This window comes from Monodelphis domestica, chromosome 5, assembly GCF_027887165.1.
Source record: "Monodelphis domestica isolate mMonDom1 chromosome 5, mMonDom1.pri, whole genome shotgun sequence".
In the NCBI taxonomy this organism is placed as follows: domain Eukaryota; kingdom Metazoa; phylum Chordata; class Mammalia; order Didelphimorphia; family Didelphidae; genus Monodelphis; species Monodelphis domestica.
The window spans coordinates 45,447,240-45,463,250 of NC_077231.1; the positions used below are offsets into that span (position 1 = coordinate 45,447,240).

Below are 16,011 nucleotides of genomic sequence, written 5' to 3' on the forward strand. Positions count from 1 at the left end.
AAACAACTGACATGGAAAACCAATCTAGTAGAGATAATCTAAGCACCATCAGAGTTCTTGAAAGCTATGATTAAAAAAAAAAAAGAGCCTAGACACCATATTACAAGAAATCATCAGGGGAAATTGCTCTGATATCCTTGAGCAAGAGAGGAAAATAGAAATGAAAAGAATTCACCAATCACTTCCTAAAAGAGACCCTAACATAAAACATTCCAGATCTATTATAATAAAATTCCAAAATTCCCTGGTGACAGAGAAAATACTGCAAGTAGTCAGAAGGAAACAATTCAAATATTGTGGAACCACAGAATTACACAAGACTCAGAAGCTTCTATATTAAAGTATTGAAAGGCATGGAATATGATAATCTGAAAGGTAAAAGGTCTAGGATTATAACCAAGAATCATATACCCAGCAAAACTGAGCAAAATCCTCTAGGTGAAAAAAAAAGTGATATTTAATGAGATAGAGGACTTCCAGGTATTCTTGCTCAAAAAACCAGAGTTGTAAAGAAAATTTGATGACCAAATTCAACACTCAAAGAAGTATGAAAAGGTAAACAAAAAGGTCAAAACTTAAGGGTTTCAATAATGTTCAGTTGGGTATATTCATACCTGGTAAGGTGATGATTAAGATGTCCAAGATATTTATGCACTTGAGATACTTAAGGTACTTAAAGTATTCAAGATACCTAAAGTACTTAAGATACTTAAGAACTTTATTACTATTAGGAGAGGGAAAAGGAATATATATAGAAAGAAGGAAGAAAACATATAGAAAGAAGGAAGTAAGTATGTGGAACAGTGGTTGATATCCAAAAAAAAAAGAAAGAAAGAAAGAAAGAAAGAAATTGAAGAATGGCAAAGAATACATGAGGAGAAAAGGAGAGATAGAATGGGGATAAATTATCTCCCATGAAGAGGTGCCTAAGATTCAATATAGTTGAGGAGAAGATGAAGATGGGGAATTTGCTGGGCAATGCTTGAATTTTACTTTCATTGGAATGATCTCAAAATGGGAATAACACCTATACTCAGCCAGGTATATAAACCTACTTTACACTCTAAGGAAGTAGAAGGGAAAGAGGAATAAAAGAAGAGGACAAAAAGGAGGGTGAACTGGGAGAGGTGGTGGTCAGAAGCAAAGCATTTGTGAACAGAGAAAGGCTGGAAGGAGAAAGATGATTAAATAGGATAAAAATAAGATGGAGGGAAATACACAATTAGTAATCATTACTATGAATGTGAATGGGGAAAACTTACCCACAAAATGAAAAAGGATAGCAGAGTGGACTAAAAACCAGAAACCCACCATATACTGCCTACAAGAAACATATTAAAGCAGGGAGACACATACAGAGTAAAAGTAAGGGCCTGGAGCAGAATCTATTATGCTTTAGCTAAAATTAAAAAGCAGGATAGCCATCATGATTTCAAACAAAGCAAAAGTTAAAAAAATCTATCAAAAGAGATAAGGAAGGAAATTGCATCTTGATAAAAGGCACCATACAAAATGAAATTGTATATATATTTAGCATATATGCATCTGACATAGCAACCAAATTCCTAAAGGAGAAGTTATGAGTTACAGGAGCAAATAGTCTATAAAACTATACTAGCAGTGGTCCTCAACCTTCTCCCTCTCAGAAGTAGATGAATCAAAGCAAAAAATAAATAAGAAAGAAGTTAAGGAGATAGGTAAAACTTTAGAAAAGTTAAACATGACAGACCTCCAGAGAAAACTAAATGGAAATAGAAAGGAATGTACCCTTTTTTTTAGTAGTACATGGCACCTTCACAAAAACTGACCATCTAATAAGGCATAAAAAACTCATATCCAAATGTAGAAAAGCATAAATATTAAATGCATCCTTTTCAGACTATAATGCAATAAAAATTACATTCAACTAAGGGCAGTAGAAAAACTAAAAATTAGTTGGAAACTAAAACATCCTAAAGCATGACTGGGTCAAAGAACAAATCATGGAAACAATCAATAATTGCATCAAAGAGAATGACAATGGGAATGACTGAACAAGTTGTGGTATATGATTGTAATAGAATACTACTGTGCTATAAGAAATGATGAGGATTATTTCAGAAAAACCTTGGAAAGACCTACATGAACTAATGCAAAGTGAAGTTAGAAGAACCAGGAGAACATTATACATGGTAACAGTATATTATATGATGAACGTTTATGAATGACTTAGTTATTCTTGACAATGCAGCGATCCAGGAAAATCTTTAAGGACTCATGATGAAAAATGCTATCTGCCTCCAAAGAAAGAGCTGATAGAGTCTGAATGCACACTGAGAAATATTATATTTCAGTTTACTTCATCACTTTTGTTTGTTCCAGTTCTGTTTCACAAAATGACTAATATGAAAAGATATTTTATACTATTACACATGTAAAACTCATACCAGATTGCTTGCCATCTCAGAGAGAATGGGAGATATGGAAGGAAGGTTTCAGGGTGAGAATTTGGGTCAAACTTTAAAAAAGGAAGGTTTAGTTGTTTTTTCATGGAATTGAGGGGAGGGAATTTTTCTTTTGAAAGGAAAGAATGACAATGAAAAATCAGCATGCCAAAAATTCTGGGATGCAGTCAAATATGAATTTATGGGGAATTTTATATCTCTAAATGCTTACATCAATAAAATAGAGTAAGAGCTGATCATTGCATTGGGCATATAACTAAAAAAACCTCAAAAAACAACAATTAAAAAATCTCCAATTAAACACCAAATTGGAAATCCCAAAAATCAAAGGAGAGAGAAATGAAACTGAAAATTAAAAGGTCATTGAATTACTAATTTAGACAAGGAACTGGTTTTATGAAAATATAAATAACTTTAATGAACCATTGTATAATTTAATTTTTAAAAAAGAAAGTAGAAAACCACATTACCAGTACTAAAAATGAAAAAGGTAAAATCATAATCAATGAAAAAGAAATGAAAGCAATTAATCGAAGTTATTTTGCCCAATTATGTCAATAAATCTTATTATCTAAGCAAAATAGATGAATATTTACAAAAATATAAACTGCTCAGATTAGAAAAATAAATTGAATAAGCCATTAAAGAATTCCATAAGAAAAAGGTCCAAGGCCAGACATGAATTCTACCAAACATTCAAAGAACTATTAACTCCAATACTACATAGACCATTTGGAAAAATAGAGGAAGAAAGAATTCTTTCAAATACCTTTTATGATAGAAATATGTCACTGATATCTAACCCAAGAAGAGTTAAAACAGAGAAATCAAACTATAGACGAATTTCCCAATGAATACTGATACAAAAAATTTTAAGTAAAATATTATCAAGGATATTATAGCATTCTATCACAAGAATCATACACCATGACCAGGTGGTTTATATACCAGTGATTCTGGGATGGTAAAATATCATCAAAACTATCAAAATAAATGACCATATCAGTAACAAAACCAATAGATAGCATGTGATTCAATAGTTGCAGAAAAAGCCTTTCATAAAATACAACACCGATTCCTTATAAAAAATATTAGAAATCATTGGAATAAAAGAAACTTTCCTTGCAGTGATAATCAGAGTCATCTAAAACCATCCTTACCATAAAACCAAGCATTAACTGTTTTGGGAATAAATTAGAACTCTTTCCAATAGGATCAGGGATAAAGCAAGGATGTCCATTATTACTGCTAGTATTTAATATTGTACTAGAAATGCTAGCTAGCAATAAGAACAGAAAACAAGATAAAAGGAATTAGAATAGGCAATGAGGAAACAAAACTACTTTTTGTAGATGATATGATGGGATATATAAAGAATCCTAGAGAATTAACCAAAAAAACTAATAGAAGCAGTTAACAAATTTAGTAAAGACCGAAAAATTGATAACCAGACAAGGGGTAGAGAAGATCATAAAAGATAAAATGGGCTATTTTTGTCATAAAAAATTGCAAACTCTGTGCAGTTAAAATTAATAAATATTTATTAGTAAACAAAAAATCCTAGTATTATGTCAGATAGTCAAGATATCAGATCCATATACTATATTTATATATATGCAAATATGTTGTATATACACAAATATGTATTTCTGTATCTATATGGAACTGATACCAAAAACTTTCAAAGAAAATCTGGAAGACCCATATAGACTGATGGCAAAATGAAATGAGCAGAACCAGAATAATCCATACAATAAATCATACTGTAAAGAAAATCACTTGGAAAAACTAAAGAATTCTGATAATAACTAACCAACACTCTAGAGGACCAATGATGGACCCAAAGTGCAAAATGAGACGTACATTTTTGGACATGATATAAGCATAGATTTGTCTTCCTCCACTCTGAATTTGTTTTAAGAATTGTGTTTTCTCCTTTCTTTGTGCAGGAGAATGGGTTGGGGAAAAGGGGACAACTTGTGATAAGACTGTAAAAGAAAAAAAGGATAAAAGCACATATTAAAACAGAATAGAAGGAAGTTTAGAAGATTTCACAAACAGAAAAGCTTTGCAAATCATATGTTGAATTATATGCTTTAAAGAAGTAAGTGGTATATAATTACATATATAATTTTCTTTTAATATACTTTTAAAATCTTGGATTACTCTTGCCATTCATCACCTTTACTCTTATCCACATGCTGCTGAGTGGAGGGCTAGTTAGAAAATTATGGTGACTCAGTCTACTACAAATTTATGTTACATGATCTTGACTGGACACTCACTGCAGCAATTCTTACATGTCCTAAACCTTCTCAACCTTCCTCAAATCTCCCATCCTTCCTTCCTCTTCTCAGCTGAGGACCTCAACTCACTCTCCATCTCATGAGAGCTCCCTCTTCTTATCTCCTGTCTTTCAAAAATATAACTTCAGTGTGAAGAAGTAATTCATCTCTTGGCCAATACAAATCCCTCTCTGTGTATCCCTGATCTCACTCCTTTCTGTGTTCTACAGATGGCCACCTCTATCATCCTCTTTACTCTTCAGCCTCTCCCAATCTATTGAATGCTTCTCTGTTGCTTTTACAACATTTTTTGTCCAAGCTAAAAACACACAAAACGCAAAAACAACCAATCACAAATTGCTTGCCTTCTCAAGGAGAGAGATGATGTGGGAGAAAGGGAATGAATTTGGAACTCAAAATCTATATTGCTTTCATCCTACCATCCTTGCTAGCTCTCCTCCTTAATGTGGGAATTTAACACTAGCCTGTACCCCTTTCTTTGGCACCCAAAGACAACCTTTGGATTTTAAAGGGAAAATCTCAAGACTGAAGCTAAAACTTGCTTATTCTCCCCTGCTTCTGGTTAGGTAAGAAAGGAGACAATGCTTTTTATTTATCTGTAAACGAACCTCTTAAAATAGTGGGGATAGAGAAGAGATAGTGGGGTAGAGAAGAGATGGTGGGGTCCAGAGGGGTGGATCTGAGCACTCTGCTGCCATGCTAAAGGTCTTGACTCCCAGGTATCTGGAAGAACTGCCTCTTTCTCAGTGTGAGTTTGGAGTCTTCTAATTTAAGGGGCTTTGGAAAGGGACATCACAAAGACTATAGGAGGAAGTGGGGGCCTTTTTCCTGGAGGTAGCAGATGTCCATCCATCGGTGGCCTCTTGGAGGAGGCTGCTAAGGGAACACCAGCCACTTTTTCTCCAGTCTGATTTTTATTATTGAATAAATAATGATAAATTAGGATACAGTCTCCAGAGAATTCAATCAGAACAGTTATCTCTTTCTTGGATAACTATCTTGAGAGCAGCATTTACAATTGGGGTCTCCACTTTGAGTTTTCTTCTCTCCTAAGCCCCCTATAGTCTAGTTTTCAACTTCTTTCTCTCCTTTCTCCAAACCCCTTTCTCTGAAGTCATCAATGACCTCTTAACTGTTGAATCTAATAGCCTTTTCTCAATCTGCAACTTTCTTGATTTCTCTGCAATCTATGCCACTACTCATCACCCTCTTGAATATTTTCTCTTCTGGTTTTCTTGACACCACTGACTCTTGGTTCTCTTCCTACCTGTCTGTCAGTCAATAAATATTTATTAATCACCTACTATGTGCCAGACTCTATGCTAAGTGCTAGAGACACAAAAACAAATAAACAAGTAATCCCTGTGCAGAAGGATCTTAAAATCTAATGGGGGTGGGGAGGCACCCATGGGGTTCAGTGGATTGAGAGTCTGGCATGGAGTTGGGACATCCTGGGTCCAAATGTGACCCTGGGCAAGTTACTTAACCCCCATTATCTATTTCTTATTATTATTCTACCTTGGAACCAGTACACAGTATCTATTCTAAGAAGAAATAATTAAAAAAAAGAATTTAAGTTTAATTAATTAATTAATTTAGAGTATTTTCCCATGATTACATGAATCATGTTCTTTCCCTCCCCTCCTCCCACCCTCCTCCTGTAGACAACACGAAATTCCACTGGTTTTACATGTGTCATTGATCAAGGCCTATTTCCATATTATTATTATTTGCAATCCAGTGATTGATTAGCGTCTCCATCCCCAATCAAGTCCCCATCTAACCATGCAATCAAGCAGTTGTTTTTCTTCTGTTTCTACTTCCATAGTTCTTCCTCTGGATGTGGATAGCATCTTTCTCATAAGTCCCTCAGAATTGTCCTAGATGGTAAAAATTATTTAAAAACTCTAATGAGAGAAGGCAATACACAAAGCAAAATTGAAGAGCAGCAAGATTGGCATTTAGAACACTTATTCATATGGTTATTGATAGTTTTGATTTCTTCATCTGAAAATTGCCTATTCATGTCCCTTGATCATTTGTCAGTTGGGGAATGACTTAGCTGCTTATAAATTAGACTTAGTTCTTTATTTGAGAAATTAGATTTTTATCAGAGAAATTCATTATAAAAAACTTCCCCCCAGTTTGTTGCTTCCCTTCTAATCTTGGTTGCATTGGTTTTGTTTGTACAAACCTTTTAAAATGAAATATAACCAAAATTATTCATTTTAAATCTTGTAATGTTCTCTATCTCTTGCTTGGTCTTAAATTCTTCCCTTTGAAAAGCAGCTAGACTGGGGAAGGGATGATAGAGAAGTCCACAAACATTTCAATTGGAGAGAAATGGGGAAACTTTAAATGGAAGTCTTGGAACTTATGGATCTTCTGGAGACTGTATGTAGACTAGAGGCGAAAAAAAACCAGGTCTCTGCTTCTTAATAAACTCCAGTTTCTTCTTATTATCTCCAGAATACAATATAAAACCTTCTGGATTCAGGGATTATTTGTTTATTTCTATTTGTGTCTCTAGCATTTAACACAGAGTCTGGCATATAGTGAGTGCTTAATAAATGTTTATTGACTGACAGACAGGTAGGAGGAGAATCTTTTTTTTTTAACCTTTACTTTCCATCTTACAATCAATACTGTGTAGTAGTTTCAAGGCAGAAGAGCTTCAATAGGAGTTAAGAGACTTGAACCCAGGACCTCCTGTCTCTGGGCCACCTAGCTGCCTTGTTTTGTTTTTTAGAGGCCTTCTTCTCCCTCTCCAGGCTTCTAATACTTTATTACACTCCATGTATTCTGTGATCCAGTGACCCTGGCTTTTTGCTGTTCATAGATCAGAACCCCATTCCTGGAATGCTCTATCTCCACTTTACCTCCTTATTTCATTTGCTTCCTTCCAGACATGGCTCAAATTCTGCTTCCTTCAAGAGACCTTTTTTAGTTCCCTATTCCTGGTACAATTGTCTTTGCTTTGGGGATTCCCTCCCATTTATAGAGTTATGTGCCTGTTGCCTGATCTGTTATGATGTAAGCTCCTTGAGAATACATGCTTGTTGATGGATCATATATAGAAATGTTCTCCTTTTTTTCAGTGTTTTTCAAATTCAGAATTCAAAAAAAAATTAAAGCATCTATGTTTGTCCTCCAGGATTCTGTCCTTATACATGAAGGTTCTTAATAAACACATCCCCAGTGAGTTGGCAGGTCAGTTTCTGGGGGTTTGTGATCTTGGATAGGGAAAAAAAATATATATATATATATGTAAAAATGAAAAAATTATATATATAAGAATTATATATATATATATATATTTAACTTGGAAATAACACAGAACTATTAAATAGTCAGAAAAATCAAGTCTTTAATCAGGATAGGGATAAGTCCAGTGTTTAATTCTTTACTCAGAGTTTGGTGCCACAACTTTTTTAGGGTATAAACCCTGGACTCTGGGGATATTATCCCTGGGAGTGCCACAATGCTAGATGAGGACTCCAAGAACAAAAGAATTTGGGAAACCACTATACCATTTGGGGAGTCCAGGGGCAGGGAAAGATGTTTGACATCACTATGGCTACAAAGGAAATGGGAGTGTTCAAACTACACTGACAGGATACAATCAAGCTTGGGAAAGGAATCATAATAGCTAGAGCCTAGGGTAAGAGAAGGGGCTACTTACAAAGGATCCTTAGCATATGCTTAGGATTGTCATTCCCACTCACTCAGAAATTACCAGCCTGGGATTCCTTCAGGGTAGATTCCCTTGGGAACAGGGAACAAGTACAAACTTTGGGGTCTCTAACCTATGAAACTTGGGGTTCATCAGATCCCACTAGGCCACAAGTTTGGGATTCCTAGAGTCCATGTTGAATATCTATATCTATATAATTTTTTCCCTCTAACTTCTTATTGGAATTTAGCATTTCTTTGGGTCATTCTTTTGAGAAGGGGTCCACAGTTTTTTTGAAGGGAATCCCAGGTTGGCAATTTCAGACTGAGTGGGAGGGGGGGAAGGGAATCCAGTTGGGTGAGATAAGTATATGCTAAGGCCCCTCTTAATTTTAGGTTGTCTCCCCAATTGTATCAGAACCTTTCCCAAGAAGATCCACACCTGGGCAGGAACCATCCTTTAGTGTCCATTGTAAGCAGGCCCTTCTCTTACATCCTAGCCTCTAGCTCTGAGTCCTTTCCCAAGCTTGATTGTATCCTGTCAGTGTAGTTTGAACACTCCCATTTTCTTTGTAGCTATAGTGATGTCAGTCATCTTTCCCTGCCCCTGGACTCCCCAAATGGTATAGAGGTTCCCCAACTTCTTTTGTTCCCTGGAGTCCATCTAGCACGGTGGCACTTCCAGGGGTCAGTGACCAGAGCCGGAGTTTAATCCTGGTATCTCTGTTATGGAGGCCTCGGAGCGCTGAACCCTTTTGCCCTGGATTACAAAGGGATTTTGACTATTTAATAGTTCTCTGTTTTTTCCCCAGTCAACAGTATAAATATCAATTCCAAGGCAGAAGAGCTGGAAGGACTAGGTAATGGGGTTTAAATAATTTGCTCAAGGTCACATAGCTAGGAGATATCACAGGCCAGATTTGAACCCAGGTTTTCTCATCTCCTAGCCTGGTGCTCCATCCACAGAGCCACCTAGGTGCCTTCCAACTAACCTGAAGAGCATGAAGCAATAAGACTTTAAATGACATTAAAAAAGGATCTCCATGTTGGAGGCAAGATTTGTACCCAGGTCCTACTCTGATGACAGTGTTTGGTCCTCATGGATCATGCTGCCTTGGGAAGAAGGGGCATAAAAGTTAACATCTGGCAAATGGAGCCATGAGCTGGGTTGGTCATAGAATGAAGATCAGACTCATTGTTTGAACAGCACAGATAGAAAATTAAAAAAATAAATAAAAAACAAAAACCATTACCTGCCGGTAGATTCCCCTTATGGAAGATTTACTTCAAAAGGGAGAGAACATGGATGAATTACAATCTGCCAGGATGGGGAGGAAATCAATGAGACTGAAATATACATACTCGTACTCTAACAGTATTAGGAGCCCAATGGACGAAAGAACACCGCACACCGGTTTGGGACAATTAACTCTCCTACTGAAATCTGAATTAGTCATGATCATAATGAGCTAGAGACTAGGATCATTTCGAATAGCCTTTCCTAGGATTCTTGTAGGATCTCATGAGTCTTCTGAACGCTCAATCCTTTTCACAGAGAGGACAAAATTTGGAGGAAATCGAGGTTAATTTCTAGCTTTAGGAAATCATGTAGAGTAGTATTATCATCAATTTGAATCCTTACAACTACGTATTTCATTCCTTTCTCTTTCTCCACATTTCCAACGATTATAGATATGTATTACATCATAAACATTGATTATATCTTTTCAAATTTTCACTCCCCTTTTATCTTTCTTTGCTGAGTGTCTCTCAACCCTAGACTACTGCAATAGCAAATACTGTAATAAGTCCTTGGTGGATTTTTCAGTCCAAATGAATTCCTAAATGATTTTCCTCTTCTCCAAAGCTTCTTGCTAGATTTCACCTTCCTGGAGGAATAGCGGATGGAAAGCAATCCTTTGAGGGAACATAATTAGAGACAGAAAAAAAGAAGGTCCCTAGACATGAAGGTTTATAGAATTGGAAGCTGTGAGCAGTACTCAAGAACTGGCAGGTTTGTTTTTTTTAAAGCACTTTTACTTTAACCTGTGTACGGGGTCTCCCCCATCCCCCATGTAACAGCTAATTGTTTACACCTATTGTAAAGGAGGGGGCAGAATGGGAGAAGAGGGTGGGAACTGGGGGGTCGTGCTCGCAGCAAATCGTGGGGGTGGAACACCCAATTGTTTACACCTAGTGTAACGGAGGAGGCAGAATGGGGGAGGGGGTGAAGACTGGGGCCCTCGTGCTCTCAGGAAATCGCGGCGTAGGCTAGGCGAGCAGGATGCAAAGCGAAATGCAGCATGCATGCAAATGCTCGAGCCACTTTCTTTTATCTGGAGTTGCGCCGACTGCGGCGGGCATAGTACTAGGAGAGAAATGGAGAAACCTGCTCCCGGATTCCCGAATTATAAACGTAAACATTCATCTCTAGATAGCAAAAACAATTTGCAAACGACGGCTGTGCCACGTGTCGATGTGTCTTCTTTTTCTCTGGCCACCCGAGACCCAAAGCAGTGGCTGGGCCTGAAGCGCGCCACATTGAAAGGGGGAAGAGGTTATAAAAGCCCCCGCCCCTCCCCGCTCCGCCCCTCCCCGCCTCCTGCTCCTTGCAGACGCGGCCCTGGCCCGCGCGCAGGGCGCCTCCACGGCTGCAGCTCCCGCCGCCCATAGCGCCCCCCCCTTCCGTCTCCAGCCTCGGAAGTGACGCAATGGGTCCCCCCTCCCCCCTTCGCTAGATCCGCTGCTGCTGCTGCTGCGGACCGAGCTGCTGGAGGTGGCCGCGGCGGCGGCGGCAGCGGCAGCCGAGGGAAAATGGCGGACGGTGTGGATCATATAGACATTTACGCGGATGTGGGCGAGGAGTTCAACCAGGTACGGGCGGCCCTCCCCCCCTCCCCCCGGAGGCCCGCGCGGCTGGAGCGGGCTGCGTGCAGGCCGGCTGGGCCGGGGCCTGCATCTTGGCCTGCTTGGGGGGCCTCCGCCCCCGGCTTTTCTGTCCCACTCTCTCTTCCCTTCTTCCCCGTCGCCCTCTAGGCTTGCTCGGCTCCGGCTCCTCCTTCCCCGCTTTCCCTTTGTGGGCGACGCCCGGGGCCCCGGGCTTCCCGCCTCGGCGTAGGCCCGGAGCAGCGGCGGCGGCGGCGGCGGGGCTGGGCCTCATGTGCGCCAGGGGCGGGGGCAGGACGGCCGGGTCCCGCCCTCTTGCCCAGCCCGGCCCGGTCCGGCCCGGCCTTGAGGAGGGGCCCGCTCCGCGTCGCTCCCGCCCCGCCTCGGCGCCCCCTCCCTGTCTCCCCGCGCCTCATGGAAGCCTCCGTTTCGCGGCCCTTTGTGCCCCTCTCGCGCCTCGCTCTTCCCGGACCCCGCCTGCTGCTTGGGCCACGGGTCCGTCCGCCGGCGCCGCCTCCCCAGGCCCGAGGCCCTGCTGGGGCCTGGCCGGGCCTCGGGCCGGAATGCCTTCTTCACGCCTGGAGGACCGAGCGCGCCTATGAGACGCCGAGTGACAAAAGGGCCGGCGGCCCAATCTTTGGGATTCGCCATGAAATGGCCATCTCCAATCGTTTATCTGAATGCACCGCGGCCATTGATGCCGTTCGGTCCGGGCCAGCTGGCTTGGGGAGGTCGCCCGTCCCAACTTCGCTAAGGACCCCGGTGCGTGCGAGGAGGCCGCGGCAAGACGCGTTTAATGAAAAAAAAAAACCATCATTTATTTTACCTCTTGACGCGTTTATTTAACACTTTTCCGGAACTCACGGGCATTGTGGGCAAAGCATTGGGGGAATACAAAGAAAGGCCTTAAAAAGGAGGTGGGGTAAGGAAGAATGGTGCCTGCCCTCGAGGAGGCTCCCAATCTCCCCAGCCCCGAGTCTCCCCCTCTGGAAGAACTGAGGTTCTGATTCGGAGGGATGGGCATTCTTTTGCAAAACGTCTGCCCTCGCTATTGGATCGGGGAGGTGGGAGGATGCCCCGGGGGTGAGTGTGGTAGCTCGGGCTTTGGATGGCTGGGGGTGGGGGTCGGGGGTTGCATCCGTGCATCTCAGGGCTTCGACTGGGAGTTCCGGGGGGGGGAGGGGAAGGGAGGGCCGGCCCTTCGCCTCTAGTCTCTGGTTTACTAAAAGCTTTTTGACGGAGTTACTCAACCCCAAAAGGAACAAAAAGCCAGCCCCTGCCCGCAAGGAGCTTGCCTTCTGAATGGCGGACATCCTTCGAACAACTTTGTGCAAACAGGTTCAGACTGTACGGGGAAGACCCAGGGAAGGTCCTAGCAAGAAGGGAGGACCTGGAGAGATTTCTTGTAGAAAATGGAATTTTACTCAAAATTTGGAAGAAGCCAGGAGGTGGATGAATGAATGTGTTTTGTTCAGTAACACTTTGGGGAGATGAGTTTTTTTTTTTTTTAAAGAAAGGCTTCTTTTGGAAGGTGGGATTTTAGTTGAAATTTGGAAGCCTTGGACAATGTTTTCTCAATAGTTTTGCTCAATAGCATGTAGGGGGGAGTGGATTTTTTTTTTTTTTTTAAGAAAAAATTGCTTGGAGAAGGTGGGATTTTAGTTGACATTAGTAAGAAGCCAGGAATTGGATGATGGGTTTTGTTCCACAGCACATTTTGGGGAAGAGGATTAGGTTTTTTGTTTGTACTTTTTAAAGAAGGGTTTCTTGGGATTTTAATTGAAATTGGAAGAAACCAGAAGGTGGATATATTTTGTTCAATAATATGGGAGGGGGTTGTTATTTTTTTTAAGGCCAAAATCCACAGAAATTTCAAATCTGATGATTTTTATCCTGTCCCTGGGAGAACGTTTTAAAACTTACACATGTCCCAGTTTGCCGATTTTTATCCAGTTAGCTGTTGTTGGCACAAACCAGATTTGTTTTCCCTTAAAAATTCACTTATTTTTTGTGTACCTTGTAGTGCTCTAGGAAAAACAAAACCACAACATTTTCCTGTTCTTTTTAAGTTCAAAAAAAATGTTTTAAGCATTAACCAGTAAATAGTTAAAATATCTTAAGGTGACAAAAATATTTTAAATATTTGTGATTGCATTGCCAACTCATCATGTTCAAGAATTCATACCAGGAAAGTGTCTTTAAACTAGTAATAAAACTATATCATTCTAGTACTGCAAAAAATAGGGTGCTAAAGCCTTTGTTTTTGAATCCTCTAATTCTTTTATATGTACACATATGTAATATTTTTAAATAGGGCTAATGATACTATGGCAAGTTACCCTCAAAGGTTATGCCAATTAAATGTCTTTAAATCATCAATAAGAATATAGCATTTGAGTACCATGAAAAAACATTATCAAAGCTTAAAATTTTTTTTAAAATCTTAATTCAGAGGTTCTTAATCTTTTTAGTGTAAATATTTGTAATATTTTTTTTAAAGTTTTTGTACTTAAAGTGATGCCACTAGCTTCTTTAAACTCTTAAGCACGTGACATTGGAGTACCACATAGAAATAGAATGCTAGAGCTTTTTTTAGGATCCACAAATGCTTTATACATGCATATTTGTATTTTTTAATATTTACAGTGTTTATATTACAAGCCTATTGTGCTTAAAAATTATAACCAAGTGTCATTAAACTATTAGCAAGACTACATCTGTTTGAGGTATCACAATGGGCTAATATCAAAGCTTTTTAAAAGATTTTAGATACACAATTATTGGTAGTAAACAATTTTATCCAAAAGAGGGCAATACTATGTATTTTCTGAGTCCTGAATATGCTTTACAACTAGAGCCCAGGATGAATATAATCTTTATTCACTTTTCCTTACAGGAGTTTCTGCCCTTGGCTTTGAGCTCCTTCTTCCCAGAGGAGTCTTACTTGGGGCACCATTTAGTGGCCAAGTCTTTTTTCAGTTTTCTTCACTTCTCAGAAATACTTCAAAAAACTGTTGCAGACATGATCCTGGAGGGATATTTCCTTTATAATACCTGTTGTTGCTCTAGTTATGTTCATTGGCTTCCTGCAGCCAGACTGAGGGAAATTTCATGGATTACATTAACTTTTACAGTCATATATATATATGAAAAAAATATATATATATATAATTTTTTTGATTCACTTTTTCTTTTACTATCTTCTAGGTAGCCTACATTCAAATGACTTTTACTGATGTTATCTTTAGATATTCAAATTGATGAAATGAGATGACCCTTTTTGTTTGTAGTTTGCTTAAATGACAACTTTTAAAAATTCTGGATATTTGCTTTTTTTAAAACCTGCTTTCTATAATTATAGAATTGTCACTTTTAAAGCATATGGTGTTTGAATATAAAGAGAAATAATTCAGTATTTCCTATGCAATTCATGCTCTATGTTTTTAAAATTTAAGTGAATATATATATTTTTAAAAAGGAATAATCAAGCACATATTTGAAGTCAAGCTATATGATATCTTATCAGTTTATGTGCTCTGTAGGTATGATAAAGGGAATGAATTCCTTTATTAACCAGATGAGTTGAAGATGTGGGAGGGAAATGGCCAAGGGACTGCTGTTTTGTGTGTGGGTATTCTTGATGTTTTTAGTTGGAGGTCCCTAGATTCCATCAAATTTGGGCTTTTCCCCTCTGTAATGCTATTGCATCCCACCCCACAATCACATACTTTTTGTGTTTAGGTTAAGGAAGAACAGCTCTACCGTCTATACTCTTAACTGCTGAAGCAGTTTGAGTCCATGGCAGGATTTATCCTTGTTTAAAATTTGATCATTGAGCATCGTGATGCATTTTTTTTCTCTCTTTTGCCTCAAAACTACATAAAAATCAAGCCTGGTTGTTAACATAGCAAAGTAGACATCTTGATGTGAAGAATATAGTCACAAGGTTATATAGTCTAAAAAAACCGTGGAGATCAGAGTTCAACGTCCTCATTTCACAATCCAGGAGACTGATGCACAGAGAGATGGACACATCCTAAATGTCTGAAGTAGAATTTGAACCTGGATCTTGACTTCACAAGTCAAGTATTGAGAGGCTCTAAGGTGAAACTAGCTTAGTGCTTTGTCACTTTTATAATCTGGAACTATTTTGAATCTTTACATCTTCTCTATAGCATTGTGTTATTTGTATAGCTAACGAAGAAAGTTTTCCATTATATGTTTAAACCATTATGGTCTTTAAATTACTTGCTCTTATTATTTTTATTAAATGAGATAGACTTATTCTTGCTGAGCTTAAGTTCCTAGAAGGCACAAGACGATGGTTTCCACTTAAAAATGGCAATGTTACCTGTCTTGTGTATTAAACTATCTAGGAAAGCTTATACACCAAATTTGTTTGTGATTCATTCTTGTTCATTTACTTATTTTCTTTCATAGTTGTCTATTAGCAGTAATTTATCTAGTTTTTTTGTGACTAATTGATAACAGGCTCTCTTGACATCAAGTTGGTAGGTTTGCATGGGTTGTAAAAGAATTTTAGCATCTAATCAGAGCATGGTTGAGAAGGTAAATGCTGTAAAAGTCATTTGGTATTCCAAAGCCAAATACAAATGAATTTTTTTTTACTGGATATTTTAAATTATCCATGCTATCACATGTGCTCTGTTGGGTTAAGGACAGTGTATTATAGTGTAGTGGAA

At 38.9% G+C, this 16,011-nt stretch overlaps 1 protein-coding gene across 7 annotated transcripts in view; it reads left to right on the plus strand.

Annotated features, from left to right (window-relative positions):
• The first annotated feature begins 11,038 nt into the window (after positions 1–11,038).
• CPSF6 (cleavage and polyadenylation specific factor 6) overlaps positions 11,039–16,011 on the plus strand; it is a 34,900-nt gene continuing 29,927 nt past the window's right edge. The window contains exon 1 of one of the 7 annotated variants that reach the window (XM_007502881.3): positions 11,039–11,296. In XM_007502881.3, the coding sequence (XP_007502943.1) occupies positions 11,237–11,296 (60 nt within the window). In that variant the 5' untranslated portion in view covers positions 11,039–11,236. The remainder of the gene's footprint in view (positions 11,297–16,011) is intronic. The other 6 variants (XM_056797288.1, XM_007502878.3, XM_007502877.3 and 3 more) reach the window with 6 other exon arrangements.